This window comes from Rhincodon typus, chromosome 22, assembly GCF_021869965.1.
Source record: "Rhincodon typus isolate 14 chromosome 22, sRhiTyp1.1, whole genome shotgun sequence".
NCBI classification, from domain to species: Eukaryota; Metazoa; Chordata; class Chondrichthyes; order Orectolobiformes; family Rhincodontidae; genus Rhincodon; species Rhincodon typus.
This window is the reverse complement of record NC_063353.1, coordinates 35,717,087-35,732,315: the sequence shown is the minus strand read 5'-3', so window position 1 is coordinate 35,732,315 and position 15,229 is coordinate 35,717,087. Positions and strand designations below refer to the sequence as shown.

The 15,229-nt window shown below is 40.3% G+C and overlaps 1 protein-coding gene across 1 annotated transcript in view; it reads right to left on the bottom strand.

Annotated features, from left to right (window-relative positions):
* cax1 (cation/H+ exchanger protein 1) overlaps positions 1 to 15,229 on the bottom strand; it is a 48,436-nt gene that overhangs the window by 26,764 nt on the left and 6,443 nt on the right. Inside the window, exons 2-5 of the mRNA XM_048610073.1 lie at positions 6,333 to 6,466; positions 5,773 to 5,881; positions 4,231 to 4,347; positions 1,084 to 1,145 (exon numbers count right to left, since the gene is read on the bottom strand). Of these exons, the coding sequence (XP_048466030.1) occupies positions 1,084 to 1,145; positions 4,231 to 4,347; positions 5,773 to 5,881; positions 6,333 to 6,466 (422 nt within the window). The remainder of the gene's footprint in view (positions 1 to 1,083; positions 1,146 to 4,230; positions 4,348 to 5,772; positions 5,882 to 6,332; positions 6,467 to 15,229) is intronic.

Sequence of the window (15,229 nt, the reverse complement as noted above, 5' to 3'; positions counted from 1 at the left end):
TATTTGTTACAGTCACTTAATGTAATTTTTTGAAAAATGTGCTGAAAATGAAAGTCAAAGAATGAGTATTCAGCTTACAGCTGGCATATTTTGTATGGATAAATTCAGTTTGCAAGAGGCATCTTTGTGCTTTCAAATTACAATCTCATTTAGCCTTGAAATCTAAATAGAGAATCCTTAGTTGTGTGCTTCAATGTTCCAAGAGTTTAAAAGGAAGAAGGATTGCTTAACTAGGCTCGTCAAATTTAGTTTAGTTCAATTTAAAAAAGGTACCAAAACATGCCAAGAAGAAGTTAAACCTGCAGCCCACATCTAGAAAAGGTGAAAGGCAATTCATTATGCTAGAAGTGGTTCCTTGCATCTGTTGGTGCATTACTGTTTGAACTCTAAAAACTTATTTCTACAGAATTAGAAATGTTGTCAGTCTTAAGTTTCATACAGCACTGAAATATATTTATTTTACTAGAGTGACAGCAAACCATGGTTTATTCATTACTACAATTATAGTCAATAAAGGATATTGTTAATTTTACATTGTGAAGTTGAGGAGATTATAGAACAGCTAGCATGTATGGGAATAAAAATACACCAGTTGGTAGCCTGGTGGTCACACTACAGATGGTGCTGAGAATATTCTGCATCCAGCAACAGGTTAATCTCTCTCTCTCTCAAGAAGCAGACGTCACCTACAAGTGGCTATAGCAGCCTTGGGCTAGCTCAGGACTGCCATTCAACCATTCGGGTTTCATCGAGTCAGTGAGTGGAGTGTACAACCAGGTAGAAATCTACTGGTATCTAGTACCTACATTCTAGACTTAGAAGAGAGCCAATGTGAAATTTAGAATAAAATGCATTGTCATCGTCATCGTCATCATGATTTGAGGTCAAAAACAATGAACCTAACACCTGAACCACATGCCTTTAAGAATCAACTCATTACATTCTGGTGAAAAAAGGACCTTCTCAAAAATCAGCTACTACACTCTGAAACCAATCTTACAGCTTTCAAGTTTTGAATGTTGTAAGCAAGTATTCACCAATGTGCTTACACCATAGTCATAGGGCAATAGTTACTGCACTTACTTTTTGAATCACCTTCCCAAATGGCCAGAAGTAATAACCAGCAAGACTGCAGCACAGCTTCCCTGTCAAAAGAAATGAGGAGACCTTCATTTTAAAATAAAACTTTAAATTTAATGTTCCGTCTTTCCCTTCCCTCCAAAGAGGGAGTAAAAACATCCACAGAATGAGGATAAACAACAAAACAAGTGAAACTCTAATCTCTGAGAACAAGAATGTAAAAAAAAAAAAAAAAAAAAAAACAAAAAAAAGTTTCCCTTTGCCAATTTAAAACTGATATTGAGAAGCCAACAATTCCAACAGGAGCAAGAACAGAAATTGCTGGAAAAGCTTGGCAGTTCAGAAGGGTCCCTCGACCCAAAATGTTAACCCTGCTTTCTCCACACAGATACTGCCAGATCTGCTGAACTTTTCCTGCATTTCCTGATTTACAGCAGCTGCAGTTCTTTTGGTTTTCAAGAAAAGAGGAATTGGATTTTTGGGTAGGGAGTTAGACAAAAACTACAAAATCAAGGTTGAAGTTACCAAGAGTTGGAGTAAGGAAGGAAAAATAAGTTTTCCCTTTCATATAGCAAGGTCCAAACAACACTTATCTGCATGTCTTTTGATCAAGCATACTTAGCTGCAAACAAGGCTAAACATGATTGAATTAAAACCTGAAGATAGTACAACAGGTCCTATCAAGTCAGTTAGGAGGCCAGAGGGTGCATGTATTATTTCCGAGTGACTGACATCCAATTTACAACAAGGGAGATATAGTAGAACAAAGTTCAAGTCACATTCAATTATGGATTAAAAATTAGGTCAAAGAATTCTAGGGGAAAACCCATGAAAGAGGAGCAGCTGATTGAGGAGCATAACACCATAATAGGAATAGAAGAAGCAGTAAACATTTAAAACAAAAAGAAAAAAGGAACCACTAAACATTAGAGTCCCCAGGGGACTCAAAAAGGAACAAAACCTTTTTGCTCCATTTAAAAAAAAACACACCACTAAACAGAGCTGCAGACAGAAGAAGGGTTAAATCTTCTAACTTAGATAAAAGGGAATAACCACATACAATGCTCTTCGAATGGGTTGAGATATAACTAACTGCGATTGGGAATATAATCCAAGCTATTTCTTTTAAAAAAAAAAAGGAATTTTGTTTTGCCTAATGGGTTCTGGAAGATTTGGAATTCTTTTCTCCCTCAGGGGAGAAAAGAGTGGCTACATATGAGAGGAGAGTTAGACTTTTCCAAACAAAAAAGGATTGGTCACATTTGCCTGACAAAAATCAAAAGGTCGACAAATGAAGTCAAAAGTACAGATTAATTGTGATAATTGAATTGCAACATGTTTCCAAGGAAAACCTAGCAGAAATGGGGTGGCACGGTGGTTAGCACTGCTGCCTCACAGCACCAGGGATCCGGGTTCAATTCTACCCTCAGGCAACTATCTGTGTGAAGTTTGCACATTCCCCCCAGTGTCTGCGTGGGTTTCCTCCAGGTACTCCAGTTTCTTCCCACTGTCCAAAGATGTGCAGGTTAGGTGGATTGGCCATGCTAAATTGTCCGTAGTGTTCAGGGATGTGTAGCTTATGTGGGCTGCTCTAAGGGTCGGTGTAGACTTGTTAGGCCAAAGGGCCTGTTTCCACAATGTAGGGATTCTGTGAAATGAGTGCCATCAGTGGGCAGCAGTGAAATAAAAAGTCAAGAGCAGAATAAAAGGAAACAGATCCTCCATAGGTCATTACTGATAATATGGGATTAACTCTCTGAAAAGGCCATTGGGAGTATAGTATTCCTAAATCAGAACAGAATGGGCCAGACATCATTCATGTTTTAATGAGAAGGGAGCTAGAATATTAAGTGACTATTTTATATCCTAACATTGATGGCATTGCTTAAAAATAACATGTGATTAGGATCTGGAATGCATTGCCTCGTGTGTGGTAGAGACAAATTCACTTGCTATTTTCAAACAGAACTGAGCATTAATCTGAAAAGAATTGCAATGCCAAGAAACAGACAGAAGGACTAGGTGAGTTGACAGTACAGAGCAAATGGCCTATGTTAGGAATCATTCTATGATCCCACAAATTACCAGCCAGCTGCAGGAAAGAAAAGAACAGATATGCCAAGTGCTTACCCCATTCTGTCATTACGTGAGGAACAGAGAAAAAAAACCTTCCAAAATAACAGACCATCTTTAAACAAACGGCAAGCCAAAAGGATTTGTGAAACTGTAGATCAAGACAAATTTAAAACAGAACTGGTGCAATTTATACTTCCTGAGTATTGGTACAAAAAATGAGTACCATCAACCAAAGGAAATTGCCCTTATTGTAAAGTTACTATAAAAGGAATCAAATTTAAAAATGCACAGCAACTGTAGAGTACAAAAACATTTAAATCTCCATTTAGTCTTGTACCGGAGACCACTCCAGCTGGATTTACTAGCAGAATTCCATACAATTGACTTTCACTGCTTCATGTACTTTATAGGCAAATGCTGATTAAAGTTAAACCTCTCAGACTTGGAGTACAAATTTTTTTAACCTATCATAATAGAGATCACACCCTACCCCCTTCCCATCACCTCATGTGAGCTGACTAGTGCTCCTATATTGATGTTACATGGAATAGCAACAGCCCAATTACAGAAAGGGTAGGTGCCATACAACTCCTTACTGTTACTTGATTCATCAATTATACACCACAGATGTTTCAAAGGATACTTTGTCTTGAAAAAAATTCTGGTATTTACGTAGCTATCTTGAATATACTGAAGAATAAACAAACTTCCATTTCCACCAGAATATACAGCATTAGGAGGAGGTGAACAAGAACAATACCACTGGGTCAAGGCAATAAAATTTCCATAGCTCTACAAGAGCACAAGGATCCTTTCTCCACTGGAGGTGGTTTAACCTGAAGGTCACCACACCTCAGGCCAGGTGAGAGGTTGAGAAAGAGTCCTTCATGATAACCTCAGCTGGTGCAGGAATTGAATCCACTTTGTTGGTATGACTCCACGTTGCAAACCAAGCTCTTGGTCAATACAGTATGCATTAGATTGTTACCTTGTATCACAGTACCCCAAACAGAATCAGGAGTGGAATTTAAACTCTATTCCCACAGGAAGTTCAACCATCCAAATAGAACTTACCATAAGGTATGCCCACAACTGTAACGAACATAAATACAGCAATTATAAGGTACAGCAGGGCAACCCACCAACCAAACAACAGCACATACAACAGGTTGCCAAAAGTAAACAAGGATCCTGAAAGAAAGAAAGAAATTCTGATGAGCGACAGTGGGCCACAAATACGTGATAAGGTGGTTTTGGGTGCATTCCACAATCACTGCAATGCAGGGCAATATGAACACAAAATTCAAGCACACACATTCCAGCATCAGGCCAATGTTTGTTCAGTCAATTGCACAAATCAGTTGTACAAAACAAACCAGCACAATTGAAAGGCTGGAGGTAGGGAGGTCACATCAGGTACTGCAGCAACATTTTAAAAAGAAAACAAGGGTTGTCACAATGGCTTTAGATAAAGTGAGGATCTGCTTATATAATACTTTCAAGACAGCATTCCCTGGCCCCAAACATGGTGGTAGAAGGAATCAGCACCTTTGCAGCTCAAAAGACAGCTTGTTTAGTGTGCTGTCAGCAATACTCAGCCCATGCTCCCAGCTTGGGGCTGGCAAGTAAATATATTTTATGTACTAAGCTCTTGCAAAGTGCTTTGAAACTTTTTATGCTGTGATTGGTTTGCTCACCAAGCTGGTTTGTTACTTTGCAGACGTTTCATTAGCCTGCTGGTTAATATCAGTGCAGCCTCTGATAAGTGCTGTTGTGTTTTCCCACCTGGTATTTAAACTCTGGGATCTGTTGGAATGGTTACCTCATTTCCAGTTTTTCTTCGCAGTGGTGTGTATATACAGGATCTAATTCTGTGTTTATTGATGGCCTTCTTGGTGGCGAACCAAGGCTAGGTTCAGGCCAAACAGACAAGCACGGGAATTAGAATTAGACCTAGACCCTCCATATACACACCACTAAAACCGGAAATTAGGTAACCAATTCCAACAGACCCCAGAGTTTAAATACCAGGTGGGAAAATACCACAGCACTTCAGAGGCTGCACTGACGATGTTATCCAGCAGGGTAATGAAACGCCTGTGATCTAACAAACCAGCTCAGCGAGCGAACCAACCATAGCATCCACAACCCGAGCTACAAATCTACTCAAGAATCTTAAAATTTATATACTATGTTTTAACACAAGTTACTGTAAAAACTACTCATAGCTAAATGACTGTCATCTTACTGAAGACCAATGACCCCTAGTTCTCCACTCCCCTAAGCAGAAGGGGGAGGGGGAAGAAGAGAACACAACTTGTCCATGTCAACCCCAACAATCTAAGAATTTAGACATTTCAACATGATCATCTTATTCTTAACTAGAGGCTTTCTACTCAACCTCTGTTTGGACAAGATCCTCATGAACCTGATTGGTTTGCCAAACCAACTGAATCCCCAACACTCCCCTACTCCAGTAAAGCCTGCTTAAATCAATGAGGTAAATACACTAGAATAAGTGGAGAAACAGTCCAGAATAGTTCAGCTTTGACTTGCATTCTTTTTCTTCTGTGCTGCATTTGGAAAAGTAATGAAAAACTCCATGCATTGCCTTACTGGAATATTGTTTGATCACATTTAGATCAGAATACAGTTCCTTCACTATCGCAGAACGGTCTTCCAAGGGTCTCTGCGTCACGTGGCTCTTCCACTTCTTGAATCCGAACTACAAAAAAGGTAAGAAAGAGTTTGTTACAAAGTAACTATCAAGGTGTACTAAACATGCCCTCATGCAATGAGCTCTTGCCCCTACCCTTCAATACAGAAGGAAACATTGATGTTCCACGATACAGCAAAACACAGAACAACCCCAATTGCCATTCCCAAATATAATGTTCTACACCTTCTTTCCTCCAACACAGAGCCGATCATTCTCAAATTGAGGAGCTAAAAACATTCTTTCCGAGCATCTCAATTTTAAAAACCCAACATGGTTTCTCATTTGACTCCCTTCAACCTCAGGATCCTGCATTAATGGATTTTGCCCAGGTCATCCAGGTTTGCCATGGAATCTGGCCATTACAGCTTGATTCCAAATATGCAAAAGTCATCTTCAACCTTCTTGAGATGTACAGAACAATGTTGGAACAAAAAAATGCTACAAATGTTCTGCTCACCTTGTAATTGTTGGCTAGTTTCTGTGCCTCAACTTCATTTTCTGCCAGTAGTGTAGTTCTTGTGGTTGTCATTAGGCAGTGGGGACATGTTATTCCTTCACATGAATGATTGTGTGTTGGTGTTGAACAGGTCACTGCAATAAACCAAAACAGAAGTTCAGGAAAACAGCAAATAGTCAACCCTTTTAAAAAAGGAAAACTTACCACATGGTGTTATCTCCAGTTGCAAGCATGGCAAAACCAACATTTAAGCAGGCAAGTACCACTTTAAAACCAGTTCAGATGCATGCGATTTTATCAAATCATTCAGTTGTACAGAGATGAAAGTAAGTAACATGAACCTTCTTAAAAATGAATACTGATATATAGGAAATAACTACAACACTGTTCCAAGCATCCTTATAACTACACAAAGGATTAAGCTCATGATCAGTGTTATACTAAACAGTGAGGAAAGAGGTGATTTTAAATAATCACATGCCCACACAGATAATTGCTCTGGGAATTTTAACACTTACCTGAACCACCATTAGAAACACCATTTTAGTTAATCTCCTTTTAGTGGTAGCTCCTACAACCTGGGGAGCTGATTCAACTAGTCTGTGATGGAACACAAATCCACTACTGACAACCAAAAGGAGTCAATTGCTGCTATTACTGGCCTGAGGCAGAAAAAAAAGGCTAAGTTAGGGAACCAGAAAGGACGTGGAGTAGTTGGATAGGAACAAATTCTGAACAGTCCCAAATATAATATGGCAAGGTCACTGTGACCAATGATCAACTTTGGAAAGAAGTGCCAAACTTAAGCCAATAGAAAAAAAAACACCAATTGATTCTCATTAGGACTGAACGTGGGAGCCCCATGCAATGGAGAAAAGCCAAACGCAACAAAACCCAAATCTTGCTCCAGTTAAGACTTAGATATTTCATTGTGGTGGGGGTAAAAAATGCTGTTGAGTGCTACTGGACTAACCTGGGAATAATTGTGCTGTAAATGAAGGGGTATCCATCATGTCAGTCTGCAGATGTAGCCCCCAGTGCCTGTCCCAAAGGCTCAAAGAACAGGGAGGTGCTTCTGACCTTAGACTTTGGGAGGGAGACTGAGCTATCAATAGAAGAAAAGTCCGCAGTAAGCTGACACCAAATTATTCTACATTGACCTTTATAGCCACAAGTGTTCAGATTAATAGGTTCAAGTAGAACTCACACAGACATGAAATTGCCTCAAATGAAAAAAGGTATGCTGTTCATGATTGAGTTTTGACTGAACAAAACACTACAAATTTAGCTTTGAGTACAACCTAAATTGTGCAATGTAAAAAAAATGAGCAAAAGGCAAAAAGGAACTGGCTTAGCAATTGTTATTTAATCCTCAGAAGATTTGATTTATTATTGTCACGTGTGAAGGTAGTGAAAAGTATTGTTTTGCAGGCTAACTAGACATCAAATCTGACATAAATACATCAGAGGAAAGACTGTTAAGCCTCATCTCTATACAAAAATGCACAGGTACACAAAGTTGTCAAGTATCCTGTTTAATATGTACATTGGTCCTTATTGGGAAAAGAAGCAATAAGATTCAATGAAATTTCCAGTTTATGCTGTAGAGTCTTGCTTCAATCACATATGAACAGGTTTATAGCTGTCAAGTAAAATTCACGTAAACAAGTATATAAAGTTGTCCATACCACACTACAGCTAGAGTGTCTGTAGACCCTGGGGAACCACATTCTTGAAACAAAGATTCAGAGGGAATATTCAAGAGGTTAGGATATCATTGAACAGAATGCATGACAGTCAGAGGCTGCATTCACAAGTTTCAGGAAAACAACATTTTTAAGAGCAGAAAACGAGTATAGATTCCCACATACAGAGTACTGAATATCTGACCTTGCCAATAAATTTGGAGCATTGCCCCAACAGGGAAATACCTATTGCTAGATGTGTTTGTACTTTCGTTGGTCAGAACATGAGTATGTGTTGAGATGTTGTATTGCAGCTGTACAGGACAATGGCAAGGCCACTTTTGGAATACTACATACAATTCTGGTCACCTTTCTACAGTGAGGATTTTAAACTTAGCAGGGTATAGAAAAGATTTACAAGAACGTTGCCAGGACTGGTGTTTGAGCTGCAGGAAGAGGCTGAATTGGCTGGGGCTATTTTCTCTGGTGCATGAGAGAAATGAGGGGTGACCTTGTAGAGGTTTATAAAATCATGAGGGGCATGGATAGAGTAAATGGACAAGGTATTTTCCCCTAGGGTGGGGAATCCAAAACTAGAGGGCATAGGTTTAAGGTGAGAGAGGATAGATTTAAAAGGGACCCGAGGGGTAACTTTTTCCATGCAGGGGGTGGTGCATGTATGGAACGAACTGTCAGAGGAAGTGGTGGAGGTGCGTACAATTGCAACATTTAAAAGCATTTGGATGGGCATATGAATAGGAAGGGTTTAAGAGGGATACAAACCAAACACTGGAAAAAATGTGACCAGGTCAGATTGGGACGTCTGGTCAGCGCAGATGAGTTGGACTGAAGGGTCTGTTCCCATACTGTATTACAGTATGGTGGCACCAGACAATGCAGGAAGGGTAAACTGGTGCATGTAAAGTTGTCTTGTTTCAATCTTAACCATGCTACACTTACTGCAAACCAATATTTATAAAGCGAGCCTGAGCAATCCAGTCTTCTATCATAGAATCCCTACAGTATGGAAACAGGCCCTTTGGCCCAAGTCCACACCAACCCTAAACGTATCCCACCCAGACTCATCCTCAGATACTATGGGCAATTTAGCATGGCCGATCCACCTAGTCTGCACATCTTTGGACTGTGGGAGGAAACCCACGCAGACATGGAGAGAATGTGCAAACTCCACACAGACAATCACCCAAGAGTGGAATTGAACCCAGGTCCCTGGTGCTGTGAGGCAGCAGTGCTAACCACTGAGCCACCGTGTCACCCAGTTTGATTTGCACCCATTGATGTTAGACATTCACTTCCTCCAGTGATGCGGAGTGGCATCAATGTGTACCATCTACGATATTCACTGTAGTGACTCATTGAAAAATGATCAGCAGCACCTTCCAAACCCATGACATCTACCACCTAGGAGGACAAGGAGTGGGCACCTTTCACATTCACTGGTAGTGCTAGTCTACACTGATTTCCACTTAAGACTACAAAAAAGAAGAGACAGATTGAAATCAGCTGAACCGACATTTTCAGAGTCTATCACACCATAATCAGTTCAAAACGTGCAACCTGCAAAGTCTGGATAAAGTTACTTTATTCAAATGGTTGCTATGTTGGGCCACTGAAGGGCGCTTCTTAGTGACATTCTATTCCCTCACTGTCAGAACACACAACGTTTGCTGTAAACACTAACGTTAACATGGTGGCAAGCAGCCAAACCTCCCAGACAGCACTGCTGGACTTTTCTGAACAGAATGGTCTGGCATATTACTAATTTTGCTAAGTAGCCAGCTTGAGCAGTCAACTCTCAATTTAATCTGGATTCATTCGAATTATTAATGAAAAAAAGGGGGCAGGGCAGAGAACTTGACTGATGAAAACTGTCTGGAAACAAGCCACTTCATCTAGTTGCCATGGTGACAGGGCTCCAAGTCAATAAAACAGACACTCATACAGAAGACAACAACTTTACAGGATGCAGACTTAGACTCCAAGTCAGACAGATTCAGGGAAAGTGACCAACCAAAAAAGTCAACCACCAAACAGAGTGCTGCTGTGGACAGATTCCGGATTCAAAGAAACAAGGTACGTGGAGAATTAAAGTCCAACGAGTCCCAAAAGATGTTTTGCTTTGGGTGCTCAGAAAATTAGGTGAAAAAAGAGACCATTTTAAAAAGGGATGCAGGAGATTCATTAATACCATTAAAGCCTGGAGGGAGATCAGGATTTGACAAGACAATGCACTCACTGGAATGGTTTTTTAAAATTTCATTTGAGAGGTGTGGGGGTCACTGGCTGGCCAGCATATATTGTTTGTTCCTACTGCCCTTGAGAAGGTGGTAGTGAGCTGCTGTCTTGAACCATTGCAGTCCACCTGCTGTGGGTTGACCCACAATGCCATTTAGGGTGGGTATTCCAGGATTTTGACCTAGCACCGTGAAGGAACTGCAATATATTTCCAAGTCATGTTGGGGAGTGGCTTGGAGGGGAACTTGATGGTGTTCTCATGTATCCACTGCCATATTCTTCTAGACAGGAGTGGTCATGGATTTGGAAGGTGCTGTCGGAGGATCTTTGGTGAATTTCTGCAGTGCATATTGTAGATAGTTGCAGCAACATTCACTGAGCGTTGGAGAGAGGGAGTGGATGCAGTGCCAATCAAACCAGCTTGCTTCGTCCTAATGGTGTCAAGCATCTTGACTATTGTTGGAGCCGCACTCATCCTGGCAAGTGAGGAGTGTTCCAATACACTCCTGACTTGTGTCTTGTTGGGTAATGGACAGGCTTTGGGGAGTAAGGAGGTGAGCCACTCACTGCAGTATTCCAAGACTCTGACCTGCTCTTGTAACTAATGTTTATGTAGCAAGTCCAGTGAATTTCCTTCCAGCAATAACAGTGGGAGTGGTTGGATTGTCTCTTATTTGGTGATAGTCAGAGTCTGGCATTTGTGTGGTGTGCATTTTACTTTATACTTGTCAGCCTAAACCAGGATATTGTTCAGGTCTTGTTGCATTTGAACATGGACTGCTTCAGTATCTGAGAAGTCATGAATGGTACTGAACATCATGCAATCAAACATCCCTACTTCTACATTACGATGGAGGGAAGGTCATTGATGAAGCAGCTGAAGATGGTTGGGCCAAGGACACTACCCTGAGGAACTCCCAGAGATGCCCTGGGGCTAAGATCACTGACCAACAATCATGACCATCTTCCTACATACCAAGTATGGCTCCAACCAGGACAGAAGTTGCCCCTGATTCCTACGGATTCCAGTTTTGCTAGAGCTCCTTTACACTACACTCTGATGTCACACTTGAAGTCAAGGGCTGTCACTCTCACTTCACCTCAAAATGGAATGTATAAAACGTGACATGGGTTTGATTAAGTTAGTAGGAAATCTGTGATTGTATCTTAATTATACAATGTTTAGTTGATGCAGTTAAGCAACTATCTTATAGTGGGGAATTTTTAAAATCAGGAAAGTCCTGTATGTTGGTTAACAGAAGAAACATTTTTATAAATGTTGCTATTAGTCAATGAGGCTGGTTTTGCAGAGGGTGGGGCCTTAAATCAGGTGAAAAGACCTGAAGGAGCAGAGGTTTGGGAGGGAATTCCAGATATGAGGGGGCCAGGCAAAAGGCCTGTTCACCAATTGTGGGGTTCAGGTAGTGGGATAAGAGGACAGAAATACCAAATCAGCACTCAAATGCTAATGAGGTCAATGCCAAGGTACAGGGAACAGAAACATTGGATCCGATTAAAACAATTCTAATGCGACTATGAAGACTAGATGCCGGGAAGTCCCCTGGGTAAGGAGTCAGTCTCAAGGTGAACAATTTCAGGACTGCTTCACTCAAATGGTCAACTTGTGGCATTCACTTCCACGTAAAGCAGCAGAGGTTGGGTCATAGGATATTCAGGACAAATTGATATACTGATATACATAAGGCATCAAGTGGTATGGAGAGAAAGCAGGAATATTTGAGGTGGAGGATCAACCATGATCATAAAGAGATGGAGAAGGCCAAGGGCTGAATGGCTTACTGCTCACTTTGAGAGTGTGGGTGGGGATAAGGAACTAATCTTCCTGTTAATGCAATTAATAAATGTTGTATTGCCTATACATCACAGAAGTCTGCAACAGCATTCTGCATAATCAACTCCCAAATTAGAGACTCAGAAGGGTGAACAAACACTTTAAAATTGAGTTGTAAGTTTTGTTAGGCATTTTCAACTTGACTTGTTTGGTGACTGAGAGCCATGCTGTAAAGTTTAATTGTATATTTAGGTGATTTTCAACAAAGTTGAATGATTCCTGGCACTCATCTAACCCCCATAAAATAGTATTCTTTCCTGATATCAACAGGCAAGAGACAGCTGAGCAGACTGGTTGCAGTGGACCTCAACTACATCCTAGCTGTAGAACTGAAACCTCTGTCCCAAGTCAGACTGTTGTAGCACAGCTACAACATTAGCGTCTACATTAAAATGAACAAAAAAAAAAATGGCTGGTTATGACCTCTCCACTGAAATAAAACCGGAGAAATCCAATCCAAAAATGGTACTGCTTCAGTCTCATCATGTGTCACTTGAAAGAAAGTGTTAGCAACAGTGCTATGAAGTAGCACTTACTCGTTCAATTTGGATTCTGCTAGGACTACCAATTCCAGATGTCAAAACAGACACCTGAATTCAGAGGTGGAATGATATCACCGGCAGTTAGTGCAGCATCATGGAGCCTAGTAAAACTGCAGGCATTGAAGATCAGAGGGAAAATGCTCTGCTCGTTGGAATCATGCTTCACGCAAGAGGAATTATGTCATGGTTATTGGAAGACAGGACATCTCATTCTCAAGACATCATTGCAGAGTTACTCACTGTAGTGTCCTTGGCTTAACCATCTTCAGCTGCTTTAAAGCCTTTCCTTCCATTGTAAAAAAAAAAGGTCAGAAATCGGAATGTTTGTAGTGTACAGTTTTAAACTGCATCCTCAGGTAACAATGCAATTTTTTTGCCCAAATGCTCCAAAGACCAGAACATCTAGGCTTAGGGATTACAATTAACCAGAAATTCAACTAGACCAACCACAGAAGTACTGAGTCCACAAGTGGCTCACAGTGGAAATTCTGCAGCAATTCACCCCTAGTTCCCAAGCCAGTTCCAAATCATGCTGGAAAACTCTCCACTTGCACAGCCAAATGCAGCTTCAAAAGAAAGTCAACACCATCCAGGAGGAAGTAGCCTGCTTCAGCTGTCAGTTAATAACAAACATTCAATTCCTCTACCATTAAACATACATTGGATTGTGTGTAGCAGCTCAGCAACTGCCTAGATGCTTTCAACAACACCTTCCAAATCTGCAAATTCCAGTCCCTAGAAAGACAAGTAAAGCAGATACATGGGAACACAACCTCCCCATACTATGTCAAACCAATATAGGGCTATTGTATTGTTCCTTCATTGTGGCTGGGTCAATATTCTAGAATTCCCTCCCCAAAAATCCAATGGAATACAGCTAGCACACAAACTTCAGTGGTTTAAGAGGTCGTGCACTACCATCTTTAAAACAAGCACCAAGAATTAGTGTTACAAGATGGAGTTTTGCCAAGTATCCCTATATCTCCCAGACAAATAAGAAATAAAAAGCAAGTTAAAAGGAAGTGTAGATGCTCTCAACTGATGATTAACTTCCACAGAAAGTACCTGAAAGTTGCTAAATTGTCCCTGTACTTGGTACTGATATTGAAAAACAAACAAACAATCAGTACCCAAAGGCACAACACACTTGCTGATCAAAACCTCTATACTGTAAATTAGTATACACAGTCATTCCTCCATATCCGCAAGGGTTCTGTTCCCAAGAGCTCCCTTGAATTATAAAACTTGCCACAGAGTTCTTTTTAAAAGAAAAAGGTAGGTTAAAAAGGGGGTTAAAAATCAGACATTCAAGTTTTGCCCACAGATGTTGAATTTTGTTTTTACTTTTTTTTTTAAAAAAATGTATAGATAGAGTTCATGATTTGTGATTTCGCTGATTCAGAGGATTTACTAGTTTCAACATCTAGTGTCAAACAACTCAAGGTGCTCTTCAATGAATTTGCCTTTGGGAGAACCAGTTTTATAGTTATGCCGATTTCCAAATGTACAGCCAGCCAATTTGGTGTACAACGTATCAGTTTACTGTATCGCACAAAAAAATGCCAGTGTCCACCAACTGCAAACCTCTTCCATAATCACCAACTCAACAAAATCATAATACAGGTCATTTCAGGCTGTTCACTTTAAGGGAATGAAATAAAACAAAAAGGAATAGTGACTTAAGCAAGTTGAGTTTTCAGAGTTTCAATAGTAATTAAAGTAACATCTGTCCTCTAACACGAGGGAAAATCTGCAATGGAAGGAAGGAATATAAAACATCCTCAGCAGCTTAATCTTGATCTGGGAGTTTGACACACTCACTTATTACACAATTCTTGTTCATTTACACAATCAACTGCACAACATTTCCTAATGGGATCTTGTGGAGTAATGGCAGTGTCCCTACCCATGCCAGAATTGCATGTTCAATTCCCAGTGTGTCAAAACATGTCCACACAGATTGATTAAATATTACAGCATCTCAGTTGGTGATCACCAACAATCCACTGCAGGCTCTTGATTTTCCACCACCCAATTGCAGTTTAGGTGTTTTTTTAAGACAAAAAAAAAAAAAAAAAAAAAAACGAGAAGAGAACCAAAAATGGGTGCCATTTTTGAATTTATTCATTTCCCTGGTTATTGAAATCCAGGGTTTTGAAAAGACTATAAAAAGACTTAATTTTTTTAACAACCGACGTTTAAAACACATTTAGCTGAAGGATCAACTTCAAAATGTTGTTAATGTATTTCCCTTAGTCAAGGATTTCAAAACAGTTGGAATGTCATGTGATAGTGACTAATACCTTCAGCTGTCTCATATTTGCCTTCGCAGCTCAGTCTCTGTTGCTGCGGAAACACCAAATCTCATTACTTTCTCAATGACTATTCCAAACGATAGTAATAGCCCTAAAGGCTGCCAGTACCCAATACAAACCATGCTAGGGTTCTTAACAGCAATTATGACAAAACTGCATACAGGCAGAGATAGTAGGAACTGCAGATGCTGGAGAATCCGAGACAACAAGGTGCAGGGCTGGATGAACACAGCAGGCCAAGCAGCAT